This window comes from Pectinophora gossypiella, chromosome 18 (genome assembly GCF_024362695.1).
Source record: "Pectinophora gossypiella chromosome 18, ilPecGoss1.1, whole genome shotgun sequence".
NCBI classification, from domain to species: Eukaryota; Metazoa; Arthropoda; class Insecta; order Lepidoptera; family Gelechiidae; genus Pectinophora; species Pectinophora gossypiella.
The window spans coordinates 11101120-11125395 of NC_065421.1; the positions used below are offsets into that span (position 1 = coordinate 11101120).

Here is a 24276-nt window from a genome sequence, read left to right on the forward strand (position 1 = left end):
CTTACAGTTCAATTTGTCAAAAAAGTTAATGTGACATGGTACCAAAGTGTATACATATTAATGCTCATGACCGCACACATATAATCCAGTTTGTTCAATATATAATAATCTCTTTTAGTGTCCTTCATTCACTAATTAAGTCACACTTTCAAACCCAGGTGTTGCTAACAAGATACTGAAATGTCAATTACTGCCTTTTCAAAGGCAATTCCAATTTTATTCCGTTCCTTTTCCCAAAGGATCTCATAATGCATGTAATTGATTAACTACACTAAAGTTTTCCTTGTTGAGATAGAATCTTTTGCCCATTTTGTCATTCAAATTCAAATTAAAAATATCTTTATTCAGTAGGTAACATAGTTACACTTTGAATCGTCAATTTTACATAACGAACGTCTCATCCGCCTAAAACTACTGCAGCTTCTCACTACCTGTAGGTATAGCCGGGGAAAAGAAGCTGCAAGAAACACCTCGGCACAGGGCCCTAGACGTTCTTTAAAAAAATAAACATAAAATATTGGTATACAATTGAGTAATTTAGCTGCCTAATATCAGTTCTCAGACAGTTAATCCCATGCATTAATATCTTCTAAATAATCACTAACTTTATAATAACCTTTTTTGTAAAGTTTTTGTTTAACTACTGTCTTAAAACAGTTGAAAGGCAAATTCTGAATATCAATGGGAATATTATTGTAAAAACGTATACATTGCCCCTTAAAAGATTTAGTAATCTTATGTAATCGACTAACTTGTAAAGCAAGTTTATTTTTATTCCTGGTATTAACAATGTGCCGATCGCTATTTTTGCAAATAATCCTATATGTTTTTTACATATATTAAGTTTTCAAATTCATTGTCTTCTTCTTCTTATCGTGTCGATGGCAACATAAATAGTATCGGCCCAAAACTTGGCAACAAGTATGGCGCTATCTGCAGCGCTCATCAGATCCTCCTGCGTGCAGGTGTTGTCAAATGTGCAGAAGTATCAGTACGTATTTATTATATCTACCATAATTGTTTTACGTATCATTAACACAAAAGAAAACACATAGAAACACAATAAAAAGCTGTATGTAACAGATAGCTCCGTCATGCGCCAGTCTTATCTTACGATGGATGTACGGTGTGTACTAATATGTATACAATTTGATACCATGTCACATTAACTTTTTTGACAAATTAAACCGTAAGTTTCATTAAATGTCAAATATGATTGTGCGACAGGGTTCTAAAGTGGGTACATGATATTGCTCATGACTGTACCTCGCCCTGAGCTTATGTTATGTTATTTTACGTACTTATATTATAAACGTAATACGTGATTAAATTTTAAATCAGGCAAAAAACAATTACCTTATTAAATTGGCTTCTGTTTCTTTATAAGCTAGTTTTAATATTTTTCTTTTATAAAGCTTATAGAGCTTTATAGGGAGATCATCAAGTCGAAAATGCGGATAATCTTCTTCTATCGTGTGGGTTGTGAAGTGGAGGATCAACCTCATCAACCCTGGTATCAGGGTTACTATTGAACCCGTGACATGGCTCATGTTACGACTACTTACTTACATCAGTAAGTAGTAACCGGGACCAACGGTTAACGTGCCTTCCGAAGTATGGATCATCTTACTTTCGGACAATCTGGTGATCAGCCTGTAATGTCCAAACCAAACTAGGGACCACAAAGTATTTTTTGTAATATGTCCCCACCAGGAATCGAACCCGGGACCTCCGGATCGCTGGCTCAACCACTGGACCAATGCGGATAATCATAAACAAAAACTACGTATTTTTAGAAACGTTACAACTAAGTAGTAACACCTTTTTGCCGGCAGGTACTTAGAGTAAAAAGCGGGAGATTGGTTTGATAAACGAACAGGGTTCTCATTCTTACCTTAATATTATTCCCGTAATCCCTAATGGGGTAGGCAGAGCCACAAGTATTCAGAAGTAAACTTGTAGCCCCTTTCGATAGGAATTCCTTTGGTCGATATGATGAACTATACAATGTAATGCCCAAAAGATCCTTTTAGTAGGCATTAGAATAAATAAAAAATATTCATTATCACTTTATCAAATAAAGTGGAATGCTATCTATTTCATCATTAGCAATCATATTGGATAACTGGCAAGCTTGCCTAATATTACCTGATTAGTTTATCTATCTATACCCATTGGACTAAACTAGTGATGGGCGATTTGTTTCAAAAATAAACAATCGAATTATTCGCATGATTCCATTCCCAAGGTTATTCGAAAGATCATTCGTCATTCGAATGATAATTCTGTATTCGAATTATTTTTGTTCGAAATAATCCATTCAAATGTTTTTTTTTTTTACTTTAACGTTTACAACAAGACATAAATTCTAGTTTTGTAAGAATCAGAATCAGAATCATTTATTCAACGTAATTATCATGGATAAACTTGTTGAAGGTCAATGTAACATTTTTGAATTTACGTCATTTCGCAAGGTGTTATGGCTGAGGAGAAGAAATGACAACTGTAATAACATTGTATCATCATCAGCCCATTAACGTCCCCACTGCTGGGGCACGGGCCTTCCCTATGGATGGATAGGGAGATCGGGCCTTAAACCATCACGCGGGCCCAGTGCGGATTGATGGTTCTTAACGACTGCTAATGCAGCCGGGACCAACGGCTTAACGTGCCTTCCGAAGCACGAAGGAGCTCGAGATGAAAACTTTTTTTGTGGTCACCCATCCTATGACTGGCCTTTGCGAAAGTTGCTTAACTTCAACAATCGCAGACCGAGCGCGTTTACCGCTGCGCCACCGAGCTCCTCAATTAAAATAACATTGTATATTATTACAAAATTAATGGAATTACCACAATATTATATACTGGATATAATTTTTGCGTTTTTGGTCACAAGTAGATTGGCCGCCATACAAACTGTTCTATATTTGCTCAGCCGTTAGAGGTAGGTGGGTAGAGTGCGAGCAAATGTTATTCGGGTTGTTTCAGGAATGTGACACCAAAAATCCAAAATGGCCGCCAGATTTTGTCTCAAGAGAGCTCTATGGCATATGACCATTATGCTTGACACTTTTAGAAAGGTAAACACGTAAAGGCATCATGGGTCGTTACATGAGCCATGTCAAGCCATGCCATGAGCCTTTGGCGGCTCAATAGTAACCCTGAGCCTAGGGTTGATGGGGTTGGTAATCCACTTCACAACCCACACGATAGAAGTCGATAGAAAGTTAAAAGCACGTATTAGCAGTGAGAACATCGGCCGCCAATCTTTTAAACATTTTTTTAAAGTGTTAATGTAAAAAAAGTGTGAATAATTCTTGAAAATGATAAGCAACTTGAAAATTGATTCGAATGATGTAAATTAATTCTCTTTCATACAATCGAATAGTTTGAATAGCTGAATCAGTCATATTCGGCCATCACTAGAATGAATACCCGACGTTATCTATGGAAATAATCTACTAGTTGCGATATTCCACAAGATTGGATGCGAAAACCCGTACAAGTGAAGCAATCTCATTGGCGTTTCCCCTACTGAGGGGAAATGCTCTGAAGCACAGGCTTCATAGGGCACGTAATGTTGTTGATGAAGGATGTCTTCCAATAATCACCGTTACAAAGTATTAGGTTCAGCACATAACTGATTTTAAAGTAAGTCGTAAGATTGATTGTCCTTTTAAAGTCCCCACCATTGTGTCTGGAAATCTCGGCTGTAAGAGGTTATCAATCATATTGGATAACTGGCAATTCTCGGCTGCAAGAGGTTAATATGAACAGCCTACATTGGTCTGACAACTTGGCAAAGGACTGCCCTCATCGATCACCTGGAGGGTGGATGCCACGCTGTCTGTTAATTTCCTAAATTAACAAGAATAATTAAATGCCATAAGGTTCATCATATCCAGCTTACGACATCGTATCAACAGTGGCTGCAAGTTGTCTTTGATTACTTGTGGCTCTGCCCACCCCATTAGGGATTACGGGCGTGAGTTTATATATGTATGTGTAATTAAATGCGGATCTCTAGTTTGGTACCTAAGGTGTCTGGCGCCAACGCCATTACATCATAGAGGTTGTCATTGATCGCTAACTGATATCGAAATCAACGGTCTCCGTGGTCCAGTGTTTGAGCGTTGGGCTCACAATCCGGAGGCCCCGGGTTCGGAAGGCACGTTAAGCCGTTGGTCCCGGTTACTACTTACTGGTGTAAGTATGTAGTCGTTACATGAGCTATGTCAGGGGCCTTTGGCGGTTCAATAATAACCCTGACACCAGGGTTGATGAGGTATTCCACCTATTAGCGAGCGAAATCAAAGATGACCAACTCAGTATTAACGTATAATAAAGAGTAAAAGAACACAAAATTATAATGTAAAAAACCTTAGCTACTTTACACCACCATTGCCGTTGCGCCACATAATCAACAATACCTAGGCAACGGGGGTTGCCAGATCTGACGCTCCACCTCACAACCCACACGACAAGAAGAAGATCGAAATCAGGCTCAAATATAATTACGTAGGTATATGCTTGTAGACTACCCAGTTGATGCTATCGGGTCATTCGTTATTTCCTAGAACATCTTTTATGCTGGGAACGAAAGCAAACGAAAAAGTTTTTTAAAGTTTTCATTAGTTACGACCCAGTCGTTTTATAGTTTATGTTTTTTACGATTTTAACAGTATTTTGCCCGTCGGAATTCATCGGTCGACTTAACCCGTCAGAAGCGAGGGAAATCAAATCAATATCGTAAAATCAGGATGGTTATGTCCGTGTCAGTTATTTATTGGATTATTACAGAAACGATGATGTTGATGTACCTTTATACATTGGACTTTACTTTTGTTTACGTAGTAACTATGAGGTAATCTGTGCTCCTGAGAATATTATTATGTTTGACACTTTTTTTTTAACGTTGGGAAATGCGTTACGCATACCACGCCGCCCGCAATTGCACACAACCGCGTCCCCGCCGGCGGATGCCCTTTAGAGCCCAGCGCCCATGGGAGCGCGTCAAGCGCCTCCCCCTCCGCCGAGGGCTGCCCGGAACACTTGGGGAGCCCTACAGCACGGGACCTATGTTGTGGACGGCGGTCCCCCGACCACCGTCCACAGGTCCCCGTCAAGGCGGCGCTCGGTCGATTGCGACCAAGTACGCCCGCCGCCGCCTTCCCGGTCATTATGTTTGACACTCGATTTAACCTTGTATAAATTAAAAATACAAAAACAAGTACATTCCAATCAACTACTATTGTAACGACACACACATTATTAAAAACACATTTTAAAATAAGAATAAAAAGCTATAAATAAAAATGTCCTCCAGCTCACCACATCGACACCACTAGATTTAACATAACATGAGTTCACGACTAAATTCCGATGGGTCAGAATAGGTTCAGCGGTAGTCAGAAGTTCATCCATCTCAATGAACTAAGTACCCACGATTACGTAAAATATCTTTATTCGGTCGGTTACACGTAGAATCGTCATTTTTTATTAAAAAAAAAACCGAACTTCCGTTAAAAGAAAGGTATTACAGTAGCTTTTCAACCTGTATTAGCCGAGGAAAAGTAGATAGATAGATAGATAGATAAAATACTTTATTGAGCACAATGGACACAAAACTCCATGTCTTCTCTTCGGCACAGGGCCCTATACATTCTTAAAATGTTACAATTACTTCTGCGAAGTGAGCTCTGTTTCGAGATTAGATGGAAAATGTGTATATATCGTGATAACTCGTACAGACTCGCCTATTGTGCTTATGTTTTATTCGTATGTTTATGTCCTTTGTTTTGTTGTTGTGCAATAAAGTATTATTGATTGATTGATTGACTCGCGGCATTTCCAACATCCACCCGAATCCGATACGATCTATGTTTACAAACCCTCTATCCTGATCACATCAATGTCTTACAATCCCAAACTGCGCACATTCATTCGCGGACCATTCATATACCTATTTATCATGCGAAATTAACTCTGTCAGTCTGTTACTGTGTTACGCTTAACCTCTCATCTGCCGAGATACCAGACACAATAGATTTTACATTGTGTCTGGTCGAGATCCGCGTTCCGGCAGATGAGAGGTTAAACCGCAGAACCGATGTAAACATTTTTTTTTCTGATGATGCTTGAGACCTAGAAAATCATCCCCTACGGGGATGGAAAAATGTGCCGCACGTGATAAACGAACTCCACGCGGACAAAGCTAGTACGTCAATCAATCAAACAAACATAAATACAGAATATGTACAGACGAATAAAATAAGCACAAAAGTCAAAATAAGCACAGTAGGTCATGAGAGAGCCCACCAACAAATCTCTTAACTAAATTAACTTCTAATAGTCAAAGTAAATTGTCATATGGTCTCATCATCATCAGCCGTACGACGCCCACTGCTGGGCATAGGCCTCCCCCAAGGATCTCCACGACGATCGGTCCTGCTCTGCCCGCATCCAGCGGCTTCCCGCGACCTTCACCAGATCGTCGGTCCACCTTGTAGCGAGCCTACCCACTGCGCGTCGTCCGACACGTGGTCGCCATTCTAGAACCTCATATATGGTCTATTCTGCTTCTAAACTGTTGTCTCTCTTCCAGAGTCGTCCAGAGAAGCAAGTATCGTCTCTGGCGAGCGGTCCGCCGCCGCCCGCGGCGATAGTGCCGCGGTCCGCGGACGGCCCGCGCCCTCCAGGCTGGAGCGGCCAGCCGCGCCGGCAGGGCTCCAGCCGCTTCAACGTGCAGAACCACAATCAGGAGCTCGTCAAACTACCGCCTATCAAAGGTCAGTTTAAGTTATACATACATAAACAGCAAATACGTCCCTCTGCTGGACACAGGCCTCCCCTCAATCGTCCTCTGCGATTTTACATTATAAACTTTAAAATATCTAATTTATAATATTTTCTAACCAGCCTTTGCAGCACGGCGCCGCGCCAAACGCGGCGCTAATTATATCGAGGGTCTTGACCAATAGTCGTACAATGTTTATCCACGTAGATAGCATTCGCTGTGTCTATTGGTCGAAATCCTGAATATAATTCGCGCCGCGCGCGGCGCGGCTACTGCGAAGAGCCTCTATTGCTGCGCATATATTATATATGCGCATATATATATATATGCGCAGTAATAGAGGCTAATTTTAAGAACGTCTAGGGCCTGTGCCGAGGTTTTTCTTGCAGCTTCTTTTCCCCGGCTATACAGGTTGTGAGAAGCTGCTTAGTTTTAGGCGGATGAGACGTTCGTTATGTAAAAATTGACGATTCAAAGTGTAACTATGTTACCTACTGAATAAAGATATTTTTGAATTTGAATATTGTTTCAACTATTTGTCGGATATATCAATAATACAGAATTGTTAAAACCCGTATAGGTTTTGACTCCGACCTTGTCGATATATACGAGTACCTACAACAACTTATTTAAATAAACTACAGATTAGTATTGATAACGAACGTATTTATTTTGGTTCGTACAAGTGCGATATCTTCAACTGTTTGTTATTATTATCTCGTCGGAACGTGTGTTTTCGAATAATTTAAATCATTCAGAGGCCACATTACACAATAGCGTCGACTTGCGCGTGCGTTTGTTTTAAACAAGCCCCGTCAGCTTACAGCCTTTGTACTGACATCTGTGTGACATGTTGAAAATCCCGCACCTTTATCAACATTAGCCTGTGATTCTGTTATGTAACAAATTACGTAGGCTGCTGCCGGAGGATCGAAAAAAAACCGAAATGATTTATAAAACTATTTAATTTCAGTAATTGAAATTACAATATTTAAACTTATATTAATTAAAACTAAAAGAACCTAACTTGTTCGATACAAGAATAAGTAGTGACAATCTAAAATTATACATCAAAAAGTAAATGTCGAAATAGTGGGGAAATAATATTGAGTCTGCGGAACGTGTCGTCGCTTGTCCTCAATCTAGATGTTAACGCTAACGAAGGGTTTGCTGCGTCGGCAATAGTCTTATAGTAGGCATATGTAACACCTCCCCCCTAAGATGAGCAACTATTTTAGCACGTTCAGTGAAAATGTTGCGGGGACGTTCTCCAGGGTTTGAAGTTGTTTCTTATTTCCAGGTTTTTCATAAATATGTCGTCCAGGGGCTGGCGATGCTGGATCCTCAATCGTCTTATGATGCCATAGCCGGTAGCGACGTAACACGATGTAGAGGGTGAATGCGCCTGCACTTAATATCACGATGTAGAAGGGTATGGTGGTGTGATACAGGGCGTTTGGTTGCGCTCGTTCCAGTTGAAGAGGAGCCTCCATCATGATCCTATCTTCTATCTCATGCAATCCCTTGAGATTAATAGAGTGGAGATTAATATGAGATGTAGTGGTAGGGCGTTTTTCTTCATCATATGGTATCTTCATAAGTTTCAGAGGCTGGCCTTTTATCTCATCGTTATCATTGGTAATAGTGAACTCCGGTGTTCGCAGGTAGCAGTTGACGGGGATAGTAGCGAGATAACTTCCCTGCAGTGAGTTGATGTCTTCTCTTCCGCAGGTTAGGCGTACTTTCGTGGGTTGTGGGAAGGACACGACGTAGTGCTGGTCATCGAGCTTCTCCATGGCTTCTCTGGATAGTGATACCTCTGTAAAGTGGCAGGAATTCTCCAGAGCTTGATTAGTAATGAGATGTTGTATACAGTCAGACTTGGTGCGAATCTGGTGGTTAATGTTCTCCTCGCAGAGATACCAGTTATTTAACTTCGGGCATTCTGCCTCTATGTACACGAACTTATTCTCAGTATTGATTGCTATGAAAGGATAAGAGGGGATGAGAGCTAAGTGCTTTTTATTAGGCACTATAGAGAGTCTATACAAGTCATAAGTACTTTTTGAAACTATCGGGAATCTAAAAATGATAACTATTTGCCTATCTATGTAATAAAACCCAGGTTTAATCATATCGTAATATTCTCTCAATTCTAAGTTTAAAATTTGATCTTTATTATAAATTAATTTTAATTTACGTATCATAGTTTCTAACACTTCTACATCTATCATAGAATGATGGGTGCTAGAGGCACGAATAAAAGCTAACGTATTTTCCAACCTAATTATTTCTGACATAAGGTCCTCTACATTTTCAGTGACTATTTCTAAAATTTGGGCAAATTTCGCATATTTAATTAAACTACTTTCTCTATAGGTTTCCTTGTCCAAAAGTAACTCTAAAGTGGCATTAATTTTATTTTGGTTCTCAATCAGCTGGGCTAATGCACTGCTGTGTCGTGACATCCATTCTTTACTCAAACTAACGTGATTATTTAACTCGGATACAACTTTATCTTGATTTTTCTGTAAGTAATTGATAGCGTTATTATATTTCAAAGCGTCAGTGTAGTCTAAGTTACCAGATATACTTTTTATTACAGAGCCCAGGCTGTCTACAAGACCTCTTTTAGCGCGGTTTGGTTCTAATGATCTTAACTGACTTAATACTTTGCCAAGCTTACTCGTAAGATAAGTTATTTGTAACTCGTATAGAAGGTAAGTGTCGTTACTAAGTCGCGAATTGTAGGTAAGTAATTGAGCCTGTAACAGATTAATTTTGTTTTCAATCTCGTCCAGTTGTACGTATTGAAGGAAAGTATGGTAATGGGTTGTCAGTCTAGTAGCTCCAAGTTTGTAAGGTAAAAGTCCAGGTCCATCGTCAAGGCTTTCAAGTCTTATCTCTTGAGGTCGAGTCAGACGGATCACCAGTAACAGCGGAATTCTGTAACAATTTAGGAACACGTTTCAGGCGCGATTTAGCCACGGGGCCACGTTTCTTCGAGGTATAAATATGTATGGGTAAGTCGGCGAGAACAGTGTCCTGGGTATAACGCGGTGCGGTTTTTTGTCGGCTCGCGAAAGGATTTTTAATAAAAACTTGTTGTTGCGGTGAATATTCTACTTCGGGCTCGCGGTCTTTATTGCGGCTCTCTATTAACGCGGTACGATTAGCAAGTGAAGATTCGTTAACTATTTCATACACTTTTTCCATTTGCTCTTTATGATTTTGCGTGTACTGTTGCAATAAGTGTTGCGTAAGATCCATGTCGAGGGTATCACGTGCGTCAAAATGTCCAGTCAGCAAGTCAAACGGTCTGCATTTAGTAAAAGAGTGTATAGAGCTATTGTAAGCGATAATTGCATATGGCATAAGATTGACAATTGGCTCGTCCTTATGTTGCAATTTTAATATTCTGAGGTGTTCAAGTACAGTCAAGTGGAAACGCTCTATGTTACCATTGTCATTTGGGGAGTGGGCAAGAACTTTATGATGATTTATCTTATGAAGTCGGGTAAATTCAGAGAAAAGTTGGTTGGTGAATTCAGTTCCATTGTCAGTTATTATAGTCATAGGGAGACCGTGATGAGTACAGTATAACAGTAACGCTTGCAAGATACTAACAGCTGTGCCGTCACGTAAATGGTACGCTTGTCCGTACTTCGTGAAAACATCGATGAAAGTTACGTATTTTTCACTTTGCACAGTGAATAAATCCATGTGAATTATCTCAAACGGTTTTGTAGCTGGAGGTACCAGATTAAATTGTGGTCTAATGGGATTCCTATCGTATTTAGCTTGTCCACATATTGTACATTCGTTAATAAATTTAGTTATGTGCTCCTTCATTTTAGGCCAGAAATATCTTCGTGATAGAGCGAGATAACACTCGTGAATGCCACGGTGGTTAGTCTTACCGTCATGGTAATGGCGAATTATATCTTGTTGGCGAAGATATTCCTTGACGTTCTCCAGTTCAACCTTGGATAAAACAAGGTTCATAGAAGAACTTTTGAACTTGTCCTGGATGATCGGGATGATAGAGTACATGGCTAAGGGTGGATTTATTAAGATTGCGGTTTTGACTTTAGGGTTGACATATTCTTTTATAGCGTTAACTACATCGTTCTCTAGATTTGATTCGGACAATTGAACAGCTACACTCGTGTGAGTGTCGAATGGCTTAGTCATTACCGGTTTACGTTTAACGTCACTAACTACAGTGAAACGGATTTGTCGGTGAAACTTATTAAGGGGTTCGTCTGTAATTGGGACTTCTAGGATGGGATGTTCGTTAGCAGTATGTACGGTGTTAGTCGATGAGTCAGCTAGAGTCGGTGGTTTTTCAGAAGGGTTGCCTAGGAGTGAACTGAGCTCCTCAATTTCCTTAATTAAGGACTCAACCTCCTCATTATGGATCTCAATACGAGAAAGGGCGTCGGCATTAGTATTGTGCTTGCCTTTCTTGTATACAACTGTGAAGTCGTACTCACTAAGTCTTAGTCGCCATCTAGTTAGACGTGAATTTGGTTCTTTTAAATTCATCATCCACTGGAGTGGTTTGTGGTCAGTCAGTATCCTAAACTTACGTCCAAAGAGATATGGTCGGAAGTACTTTGTAGCCCAAACTATGGCAAGAAGTTCTTTCTCGATGGTACTATAATTCATTTCGCTCTCGTTAAGAGTGCGAGAAGCGTAGCACACGGGCTTGTCCGATCCTATAGGCCCTTGGGATAATATAGCTCCAATAGCTACGTTTGAAGCATCTGTGGTCAGTATAAACTCCTTATTGAAGTCAGGGTACTGAAGTATGGGGTCATTAGTGAGAAGAGTTCTACATCTCTCGAAGCAGTTAACATAGTCGGAGTCTAACGTGATTTTTCTACCTTTTTTTAAACATTGGGTAAAAGGTTTTGTTATGCGAGCAAAGTCGGGGATGAATTTACGGTAATAACCGAGAAGACCTAGGAACTGCTTAATTTCCTTGGGGGTTTTTGGGATTGGATACCTCTGTATGGCTGAAATCTTGTCCGGGTTAGGTTTTATGCCATCACTACTGATGATATGACCTAAATAAGCCGTTTCAAGTTTAAGGAATAACGATTTATCCATTTGGATCTTAAAATTGGATTCTCGAAGGCGTTGGAAAACCTTTTCCAGGTTAATCATGTGTTCCTGAAGGGATGTGCTGAACACAATGATGTCGTCAAGGTAGACAAGGCATATCTCGTTTTGAAGACCTCTAAGGACATTATCCATAACTCGTTGGAAGGTGGAAGGCGAGTTTTTAAGTCCCATAGGCATTCGAAGAAATTCGAAATGACCATGCTCGACGTTAAAGGCTGTCTTGGGGATGTCCTGCGGGTCCATTTCTACCTGATAGAACCCACTTGCCAAGTCTAAGGTAGTAAAGTACTGGCATTTCCCTAGCTTGTCAAGGACATCGGCAATGTTGGGTATCGGGTACTTATCATCTATAGTCTTTTCGTTAAGTTTACGAAAATCGACTACTAGACGCCATTTTTGCTTACCAGAAGCATCCGCTTTCTTGGGTACTACCCAGATGGGTGAGCTCCAGGCAGAGTCCGATGGTCGTATAATACCCTGGTCTAACATCTTAGCTATCTGATCTCTAACTTCCTGTCGGTGAACGAATGGGTAGCGATAGCTTTTCGTGTACACGGGGACCTCGTCAGTTGTTCTAATGCGATGTTTAATTTTATTGGTGAAAGTTAGGGCTTCACCATCGATATAAAAAACGTCTGCGTAACGGGAACAAAGAGTAGTGAGATTAGCTTTTTCCTCTTCGTTAAGATGGTCCGTACGCAATCGCGATACCACGTCCTGCTCGCGCAACATAGCTTGTGTGGTGCGCGTGCACTCTACGTTGAACAACTCGGCTCGGGCGGGGTGATCGAGTGAGAATATAATGTCGTTTGACGTTGTATTTTCGACTTCTAAATAACCACGGTTATTAGATACAGTAGTTAGACACTCGTAAATCATACAGTTACAAATTACCTGCTGTGGGATGATGACGTCACCGTCGGGTGCATCAATGGGGATTCGAATCAATTTGGAAGTACCGGCGGGGAAGATATCCTCATAAAGGTTAACATTATGTGAATTGTACATTCTTATTGGATTTATAGCAGATCGCGTAACTAAATTACCGTGCTTTAAGTCAATTTTTGCTTCCCAAGTCGTCAGTAAGTCCAATCCTATAAGTCCATCAAAGTAGTCATGAAAACGGTATACAAATAACTTGATACTATCGTTGTCATTGAACTCGGTGAAACAAGGTAACGTGATAGAATAGTCGTTCCTACTTGTGGCGTGAACATTCGTAACTTCAAAGGGATCGTAGTTGAGAGGAAACTGCGAAAAGTATTTTTCAACAGCTTCGGGACTAATAAAAGATTGATTTGCACCGGTATCTATTAAAAGTTTAAGTGGTGGATTTGAAATTTTTATGTACGGCAGTTGACGTTGAGTTTGCAAGTTTAATTCTATTTTGGCTTTTTTAATATCGAAGCCGTCTGAAAATCCTGCTCAACCTGGCTGGTGCCTGGCTGTGGTTGACCTTCATCGCTCAGCTGATTGTCTGTCGTATCGCAACGATATGCACTGGTGTCATATTCAACAGGATAAGTATTATCGTAATCCGCGTAGTAAACGTACTCAGGTTCGCAGTAGTACTCGGAATTGTAATATGAATCGTCGGGACTTGCACACTCATTCATGTTCATTTCGCGGGTTTTAAAATAACTTGTTGGTGGTGGATTGCCTGATTTACGCCAATCATGTCCTGTCATCATAGTATGGGGTAACTGTTTAGGGACGAAATGCTGTACACCACTCATGGGTTTAGGAAAGTTTTGCGGTGAATGATTTTTGGGTGGTAACCGGAACACGTTACTATTGGGGTTGTAATTAGGTGGTAGAGCGCGGAACATTTGTTGCGTACGAGTAGGCATACGAAGTTGCGGCTGATTTGGTGGAACGTGGAATTTAAACGGCTGAGGCGCGGGTGGCATAGCGCGTTGTGCCATAGGGGCTGGCCAGTTGAACGGTATTGGCGGCGCTTGGTAATTCTGATTAGACGGGGTGGACTGCTTGTATTGGGACCTTGGTACATCACTACGCTGTTGCAAATACATAGCGTTAAGTTCGTCCTGCACATACTCGAGAGCTTTCTCGATGGTCTCGGGACGCATACACCGTATTCGGGACCCTAAGGGTTCTTTCAACCCTCGAACAAATGCCTGCATAGCGACCTTCTTATATAAAGTTCGCTTTGCCTCAATAGTCGTCTGTATAGAGTCATGTAATGTCACGTAAGTCATTATCGTGCTGAATAAGGTTTGGCATTCCGCGTAAAATTCCTGCGGTGTTCTATTACCCTGCGTTGCTAATGAGAGGTCATTGTACAGTGCTGTCTCGTCACGTTGATCCGAAAAATTATTAACTAACGCCGTACGAATACCCAACCAATTATCAGGAATCCCATTGGAGTTGATAATGCTTGCTGCGGAACCGGTGATTTTATTAAGTATTCCGTTTAATACACACGAGTTAGTTAATTCACTACCTGGATCATTGCTCATATATTCGATTACTATCTGATCACAGATTCTAATGAATCTTGTGAGCACATTCGGGTTCCCATCAAACTCCGGGACCATGCGCAGTGCTTTGTAGACATTATCTCTATCGACTGCCATTTTTATATCCTCACCTAATGAATTTAGATTTATTATCCTATTACTATCTACTACGTGGCGGCGAGCCTGTCGAGATGCAGGTTCCCGCGGGAGGGAATTTTTCGATGGATGAAAAATTGTGTAAAACTAAAGAGAACTAGGGGGTAAAAATAGCAAGCAACACGAGAACAGTTCAAGTGTACTCACATATATCTCATCTCTGGTTCCTCTCTTGAATCGAAGTCTGGATTCTCCTCTTGGCGGCAGCTGGTTCGTAGATTCAGGATACTCAGGAACGGAGCTCAATAGCTACCCGAGAGATTTGCGGCGATCACTCTTGATGTGCGAAGAGTTATGGTGCCCACGGATCTACTCGTGAGTATCCTACCGACTGCGCCAATTACGTAGGCTGCTGCCGGAGGATCGAAAAAAAACCGAAATGATTTATAAAACTATTTAATTTCAGTAATTGAAATTACAATATTTAAACTTATATTAATTAAAACTAAAAGAACCTAACTTGTTCGATACAAGAATAAGTAGTGACAATCTAAAATTATACATCAAAAAGTAAATGTCGAAATAGTGGGGAAATAATATTGAGTCTGCGGAACGTGTCGTCGCTTGTCCTCAATCTAGATGTTAACGCTAACGAAGGGTTTGCTGCGTCGGCAATAGTCTTATAGTAGGCATATGTAACAAACATGACAAAACTTAAAAAAAATAAATAAAAGAGAAAACAATAGAGTAGTTTTTGTATCTTGATTTTATGTCTTTGTAATTGTGCCCTCCCGCTTTTATTGATCTCTCACACCATGCTGGGTTGGCTGGAAGAGATCTCTTTTAGAGATAAGTCGACCTTTCGTACCTATTGCTTTTTTGATATTATTTAGGTAATAATGTGTACAATAAAGAGTTTAAATAATTACAAAAAAGTAAAAAAACCCGTTTGCGTGAAAATCATTGTTTTTCTAAAGTGAGATTAGACCTATCACGTTGGTCTAACAGAAACATCGGTGGTACGTGGGTACTTAGTTCATCTTGCGATGGATGTACCTCTGATTACCCCAATTGGGATGTAGTCGTGAGCTTATGTTACGTGAGATTAGATCTACTATTCCCAAATCTGCGATTGAAAATTAAATAAGTGCTTACGGTGCTAAGCCCGCTGGTTTGACACACTGGCGAGCAGGAGAATGAAACGCCATCAAACCAACAACAATCCACCAGTTGGAGACTTCTCCTGCAGAGTGTGTGGTAGAGTTTGCCGCTGTAGGATTGGCTTGCACAGCCATAAAATAAAGTGCATTTCTTCGAGGCAATGACGTCATAAATCGTCTGAAACAGACGGTTAAGGACCATGATGATGATGATGAATTCTCTGTCTCTCTCTATTTAAGAGCTGCGCTCTTGTCGGTGGAGTAACCGCCATTCCTCTCTTCTTCCCGCCAAAACCTTCACCTCCCGATACGACACGACCTGCACCTTCTCTTTTATTTGTTTCATAAATGTTATCCTAGGTCTACCCCTTCCTCTCTTCCCTTCAATTTTTCCTTCTATAATGTTTGTTATAAATGAATCGTGTCGTATCAGGTGGCCAATCATATTTCCTCTCCGGTTCTCTATAGTCTTCAATATGGTTCTCTTTTCCTCAACTCTTTCCAGCACTTTTTCATTTGACACCATTTCAGTCCAGCTTATACCCTCCATCCTTCGCCAACACCACATCTCAAACGCTTCCAACCTCATATTAAATTAATTATTACTTGATATTCGGATCCGATATGTATATAATTTTGTTGCTACCTATATTCACTTTCTACGGTTGCGTTTTATATAGACTGATGCCCATAGTACTTATTAGGGCAACAAAAATAGATTTAAAAGTAGTTAAAAGACGACTTGAGGCCACTATTAGTATTGGTGTCCAAAGATAATGAACTGTTGCGAGTCAACAAACAACAAAGCTTCTTGTCCCTGGCTATACAGGTTGTGAGAAGCTGCAGTAGTTTTAGTCGGATTAGACGTTCGTTATGTAAAAATTGACGATTCAAAGTGTAACTATGTTACCTACTGAATAAAGATATTTTTGAATTTGAATTTGACAGGTAATCCATCGTCTATAAACAAAAGGATTTTAACTCTCTTAATTGAATTTCAACTCGTAGACAAACAGGGCTGTCCGCCGGTTCTAAATAATGTCAAGATTTTCATTAAGATACTCATTGTGCGTTATCACAAACATTCAGCTTTTGTTTTTCATTTATTCTTAGCTCTGTTTCAATGGTGGATGTAGTCAAAACAACTCAGTACAAAATACTTCATGCCTCAGGAGAGTTTTGTCTGAAGTTCGGTAAATATGCCTGGTAGAGCGAGTGTTTAAGTCTAGGCCGGTTCCATAGTCACGATGACACAGGCGCAGTTAGTAAGCGCCCTGATGTACCACGCTACTAACAAGTAACATAAAATAGCATCACGCAGTATCCTCGAATCCTCCAGTAGGCAGAGTGTATAATATAAACACTCACTCCTCGCCAGCTATGTAAAAAGTAACGTGTTTATTATTATCAGCACAATTCAGTTACACGCATGCGTGGGTCATCAGCGCTTACCGCTCGCACTTACCATCAGCGCGCTTATCGCTCGCACTTACCATCAACGCGCTTGTCGCTCGCACTTACCAACAGCGCGTTTACCGCCCGCACTTATCATCAACGCGCCTAATGCTCGCACTTACCATGAGCGCGCGCTCGTACTTGTTATCAGCGCGTTTACCGCTCGCTAATTAGTAACATAGGCTTATCAGGGCACTGTTGGGATAAGTAGTTGTTTACTGGGGAGGCCGCTCTTCTTAGGGCTATAGATTTATCGGAGGTGCATATTTTCGTATCAATTTCTCACGCCCTTAAACTTTGTGGACGTACGTAGAACCACAATTGCGTTTTATTTTTGATATGGCTGACTTTAAATCGCTAAAAAGCCAAGCAAAGATTAACACCGTAACGTAATTTAGACCTTAGAAGAATCAACTTAACAATCACAAGTGAAAATATTTTTAACTTTTTATTCGACTCTGCTTTGTAGATATAACTCTGTTTCACGGCTATACAATTAGACAAAGTTATAAATAGTTTCGAAAAGCGGGGCAGATGTAACTCATGAGTCATATTTCACGTTCATTGATAAATAACGGTCTCTCTCTTCAGCTATTCTCGAGTGTGATGCGTCGAATATTATTTACAACTGTGATAAAATCATACTATGTAACATATAACGACTATTTTCATTCATAAATGCTTACTATTTTATGACTCAATCACGTAATTTAGATCAATGATGGTGATTAACAAAGCTTCTTCTGTCGTGTGGGTTCTGAGGTGGAGTACCAAGTACCAACCTCATCAACCCTGGTGTCAGGGTTATGAACCGCCAAAGGCCCCTAACATGACTCATGTAATGACTACGTACGTAAGTACTACTTACTGATGTAGTAACCGCGATCAACGGTCTAATCGATCTTTTTTGGGGTTATGTATACGTTTTTACAATAAAATACCAGATAATATTTTTAATTTGTCAGAGAATAAATTTAAAGCTCACGTGAACCTTACTTTATGTAAAAAAGCTTATTATAAGATTAATGATTACCTAAATGATAAAAATGTCTGGTATTGAATGTGTTTCTCTAGTTATTAAATAACTTGTAATGTACCCTAATTGATTTAAAAGATGTGTTGCTGTTGCAGTTTCTTGTCATTTCTTCTCCTCAGCCATAACACCTTGCGAAATGACGTAAATTCAAAAAAATTACATTGACCTTACTATAATACCTTACCTTTACCCTCACCTTATGGTTGTCTGGAAGAAATCGCTTTAAGCGATAAGGCCGCCATTTGCCCTGTACTTAGTTAAGAGACTTTTTGTAATTATTTCTTTTTATTTTGGTGCAATAAAGTGTATTTGTATTGTATTGTATTGTAATACCGATAATTACGTTGAATAAATGATTCTGATTTCTGATTGTGTCTTCCGAAGCACGGATTATCTTAAAAGCATATTATCACGGTACGGCACGGTACTCATTACCAACCTAGCACGAACTCTATCGCGGCCTCCGATTGATTTACGAATTAAATTTGTAACAAATAGTACGTTTGGCCACGTTCGTTGATGACGTCATACGTGTGTATTTTTACATACATTCCATGGATATATATCGTTTTGACGTTTCGTAAAAAGTGTCTTATATTTGACTAGGTAACTCAAGTAGATAAGTTGTTGTTCTCTTGCTTATTCTACGTCATTCAGTTAATTTATGATTTCTTCATACTTCATTGTCAAACGGCATGTTTACGTCCCATCACACTGATTGTTCCCATTAGTATGTACCTACTACTTACACGAGATTCCGTAATCTATGTGCTTGAGGTCAAACTAAACGTTAGCGTTTATTTTGCGTGTATCAAAAATACTTAATAGGTTGTTTTTCTTCGATGTTTCGGGAAATATTTTGTATTATACATTGTTTTAGGTTTACGTGGTTATTACCATAATTAAAACACACAATAACGGGTTCTTACCGCGTTTCAATCAGGGATATGAGACTCCCGACATTCAGTCATCCCGTGATCATGGCACTTGCAATAGTGTCGAAATATCGGGAGTCTCATATTCCTGATTTAAACGCGGTAAGAACCCGTTATTATGTGTTTTAATATCTTGTATTGTAGGTAGGTATTGTGATTATGAGATAGCTGTTTCATTAGCGTTTAATACTATTTTCTTTTTATGGCTATTTTAAACTAGATTTGAAAGAGATATAACCGCGTACTTTCCTCGCCATACACTTTTAAAAAATCAATTTTTCCACATGAAACGCAACGTACAACCCTCGCTTTCGCGACGCGTTCTATCGTCCCCCAGTTGTGAACAGCCCATTATTTTACGTTTTTATTTACCCCTACATAAACCCTTTATCTAGTCTCTCCGGCTCTTGCGACACGGTGCACTTTACCGACAGATCGCGATCTATCGCGGGATTCGACTAATAAGTAGACGCAGAGTAAATGTATATGCTTCCGATAGCAACTGCTGGCAGCCCACCGCAGGCAAACTGGTTTCTATACATAATTATGTGTATAAAATTTATTCGGAACGTTGCGATATAGTGACCATAGGTTATAGGTAAGTTGTTAATGCTTTATATAGGCAACATGGAAATCAATTCTTAAAGCATTGTTTAAGCATCGTTCATATCTAATGAAAAGAGTAAGAAACAAAGGAAGAAAATACAATGAAACTTACAAATCCAACATCAAAGGCTGATTGGTATGCTAAATATAAACACGCTACAATATTGGTGCCTATTCGTGAGAACGCTAACTTAACCTAATTTTAGTTTGACAGGTCTTAAGTTAGTGCTGTTCTTCACTTACAATAAGTGCACGAAAGAACGCTAAAGCTAGTTTTAGTCCTGTCAAGAGGTTGCTCAAATCGACACCATTAGCTAGCGATATTTTGTCGCGTTTACGTAGACAGTGACCGCCATGCCGCGATTGTTGATGGCGTGACGACGAATATTTCATGAATGGCTGGCTAAGGGCGCCTCATGTCAGCTTGTTTGCTACAGTTTAAAGCTTTAACGCGATAAGTTATGATGGAGAGCTAATGTGGTGGAAAATATTTAGCGACGTGTGTCGACGCGATGATAAGAAAAAATATAAATGTTCCCTGTTGCTTAACCTGTCATAGGTAGTAACATGATGGACCTGCTCCGACACTGAGTTCATTATTACTTTTGCCTGGTAAATTTTGTGCTAAACTTACTTGTAACCCATTGTCAACAGTTTCCTAAGATACAGGCTCCGCCTAGTTTGGCAACCTCTGTTCTTTTACAAAACATATTACGTACCTCCACCTCACCCATGTGCTTTCTTTCTTCTTTGTATTATTTCTGATAATAAACACATTTTTGTTTTTTTGCTGTCAATATCATTCATAATAAACACCTTATACAATTCAGAGTCGGTATATTTGGCTTACGTCGCTTTACTGCGTGTTTCCCGCACGCCCGACCGATTTATAGTTCAAAGTGTGACTATGTTATCCATTGAATAAATATATTTTTCAGATGAGTTTGAGTCGATCCAGTAATACATTTTTTCTCGTTCGCCATACTAAATTTACAGGCGTCGCGTCGGCTAAAAGGGAAAATGACATCCTACTGGGTCCATTGAACGGTCGTTTTGCTTATCCCAATGTTAGAAGACAAATCTAAGGAAGTGGCAAGGAAACGCTAAACGAAACGATGCAACATATTGTATGATTGTTTTTCATTGTTTTGTTTTTGTTTGTCATGCATTTTGGGAAGTATGTGACCTAACCTGTATTGGGCTGGTTTTCCCTTCGCGGGTTGGAAGGTCAGATAGGCAGTCGCTTGTGTAAAAAACCGGACCTGTCAAATCTTCAGGTTAGGTTAGCGGACCCTGTGAAAATCGGGATAATGCTATTCCATTCAAAATCCGTGATAGCCTTGTTCGGAGAATGCGTGACATACATCGTAGTGTCCATGGTTCGAATCCCGTTTTGGGCTTTTAACCACTATTCGACTTTATGAGTTTGAATTCATGGTTGGATCATAGATAACTAATATCATGTAATCCCCCATACATGCATACATAAACAAACAGTCTATATACGCACATAATAACGGGTTCTTACCCGTTACTCCCTAGGGAGTCTCATATCCCCATTTAAACGCGGTAAGAACCCGTTATTATGTGCTTTAATTATGATAATAACCGCGTAAACTTAAAACAATGTATAGCCTATATACGTTTCACTGCTGGGTACAGGCCTCCCCTCAATCAACCGGAGGGGGTATGGAGCATACTCCACCACGCTGGTCCAATGCGGGTTGCTGGAGGTGTTTTTACGGCTAATAGCCGGGACCAACGGCTTAACGTGCCATCTTACTTTTTCGGACAATCAGGTGATTCAAGCCTGAAAAGTCCTTACCAAACAAAGGACAGTCTCACAAAGTGATTTCGACAATGTCCCCATCGGAAATCGAACCCGGTGACCCTAACGCTCTAACTACTAGACCTCGGAGGCTGTTACCCCCATATTACATGGGAATTAACCATACCTAGCGAGGAGTGGCTCTACTATACGCCTACTGTTAGCTTTAGTGTTAGTGGGTCTACTGTTAGTGGGCTACTATTAGCCATTCAGGAATACAGGCCTTATGCTATGTTTTCATTCAAAACAGAACTAACTAGTGAATTCATCAGCCTCGTTTATATGATACTCGTAAATATATTATTCAGTCGAGTTATATTTAGTTCCATTCAGCCTTTGATGGTGGATTCGTAAGTCTCTTTGTACTGCTGTCTTTGTTCCCTCTTTTCATCGGATATGACGTGTAAACAATGCATCGAGAATTGGTTTCCATATTGCCTATTAGTTACTTAATCTTTGTATTACGCATACTGTGAAATGGGAAATATGTAATTGGCTATGTCACTTAAAGTATGTACCTAATACGTACATAAATTCACGCCCTTAATACCTAATAGGGTGGGCAGACTCACAAGTGAGCCGAAGACAACCTGTTCGTCCGCACATTAATTACAAAGTTGGAAGTTTCTAAGATGTATATCTCTGCCTACCGCTTCGGGAATATAGGCGTGATGCGATGTCATGTATTTCTAAGATGTATATGATAAGCCCATGCGCTGTCCCATTAATTAAGGTTCATCATCATCATCACCGCCAGCCCATTAACGTCCCCACTGCTGGGGCACGGGCCTTCCCTATAGATGGATAGGGAGATCGGGCCTTAAACCACCACGCGGGCCCAGTGCGGATTGGTGGTTATTAACGACTGCTAATGCAGCCGGGACCAACGGCTTAACGTGCCTTCCGAAGCATGGAGGAGCTCGAGACGAAAACTTTTTTCTTGTGGTCACCCATCCTATGACCGGCCTTTGCGAAAGTTGCTTAACTTCAACAATCGCAGACCGAGCGCGTCTACCGCTGAGCCACCGAGCTCCTCAATAATTAAGGAATAATCCTGTCACTACGTTTTATTGATTTTCGTATTAAAAGTGGCTGGAGTTGTCTTATTGTTACTCGTGACTCTACCCGCCCCATTGGGAATTGCGGGCGCGAATTTATGTACAATTAAGTTGAATTAAGCTACGTCACTCTTCGATAAAAGAAGTTTTCACGCCTATACAAACGCGAATGTATCAGCGCATAGGCATGCGATAGGCGTCGGTTTTTCAACGCGCGTAATCTCGAGCGGCAATTATGGCGCGCTTCTTTTTTTTCTCCCAACGTCCAGCAAAAAGTAATGATGTTGTTGCTGACGTCAGAGACCCGTTACAGATGAGCTGTGGACACACTCGACTTAATAGTTTTATCGCGGTGGAACTTCGCTGTTTGATACTTGAATTATCGGGGTCACAACTTTCTGATATATCAGAGAGCTAGGTATATCTAGCTCATATGTGCAGTCATGAGCAATATAATGTACCCACTTTAGGACTCTGTCGCACTAACATATTGACATTTAATGAGACTTACGGTTTAATTTGTCATAAAAGTTAATGTGACATGGTTTCAAAGTGTATACATGTTAGTACTCGTGACCGTACCTATTTATTTATGAGATACAGGGTTCTGATATTACAAACGTAACTGAAATTTAGTATGTTAAGGTTATATCCTAATAGGTACTCACCAAAATACATGGGAGTAATGACAAGAGGTAGTACGTACTTAATATTATTTTACTGTTTATATATTTTAGTGTGTGCTTGTGTGTGAGAGAGCGTCTCTCTCTGTGTGTGTGTGTGTGTGTGTGTGTGTGTGTGTGTGTGTGTGTGCGTGCGTGCGTGCGTGCGTGTGCGTGTGTGTGTTTGCGTGTGTGTGTGTGTGTGTGTGTGTGTGTGTGTGTGTGTGTGTGTGTGTGTGTGTATGCGTGCGCGTGTAAGCCTAATGTATTTTTGTGTATACATGTACCTGTTTATCAATAAATACGTTTTGTGGAAGAGCATGGTAGTCGTAGAAGTAGATAAATGTAACTACTACACGTCCAAGCTACCTACTACTTCGTAATTTACATTATGCAGATTTATGACAAATTAGAAACTTGAAAGAGATGCTCGGCAAGTCTATACAGGCAATATAAATCGACTCTCTATTTTGGAACAGTATTACTATATTATGTGTATTCTTATTATATAGTTTATGTTCTCGTACGTGTATCTATTTATATGTACAAGTATTTCCCATGCTGCAGTATTCAGGTAACATTACATAGTATAATACAAAGTCGCTTTTTCTGTCCCTATATCCCTATGTACGCTTAAATCTTTAAAACTTCGCAACGGATTTTGATGCAGTTTTTTTTAATAGATAGAGTGATTCAAGAGGAAGGTTTATATGTATTCATACATCCATTAAATAGTGGAGAAATACTGTTATTTTTGAGGTATTTAATGTGATGTCGTAAATAATTTCATTTTTTCCTCAGCATTGCATCCGAGCGAAGTCGGGGCGGGTAGTCGCTAGTATTATATGTAATATTAAATGTCTCCTATACTTAACGGTTGCCTAGAAGGGATTACTACTTAGCAATGACGCCGTCTATCTATTGTATTCGTTCTATTTCTGTTTTGTTTTGTATATCCTGTTTGTGCGATAAAGTATTTGTTATGTTATGTTAATATCGATATTTCACTTTATACTAAAACTCTTAACTGGCAA

The 24276-nt window shown here is 40.0% G+C and overlaps 1 protein-coding gene across 3 annotated transcripts in view; it reads left to right on the forward strand.

The window, feature by feature from the left end:
- LOC126375205 (serine/threonine-protein phosphatase 2A 56 kDa regulatory subunit delta isoform-like) overlaps positions 1–24276 on the forward strand; it is a 115757-nt gene that overhangs the window by 25562 nt on the left and 65919 nt on the right. For all 3 annotated transcript variants that reach the window (XM_050022099.1, XM_050022098.1, XM_050022097.1), the window contains one exon: positions 6605–6788. In XM_050022099.1, the coding sequence (XP_049878056.1) occupies positions 6605–6788 (184 nt within the window). The remainder of the gene's footprint in view (positions 1–6604; positions 6789–24276) is intronic.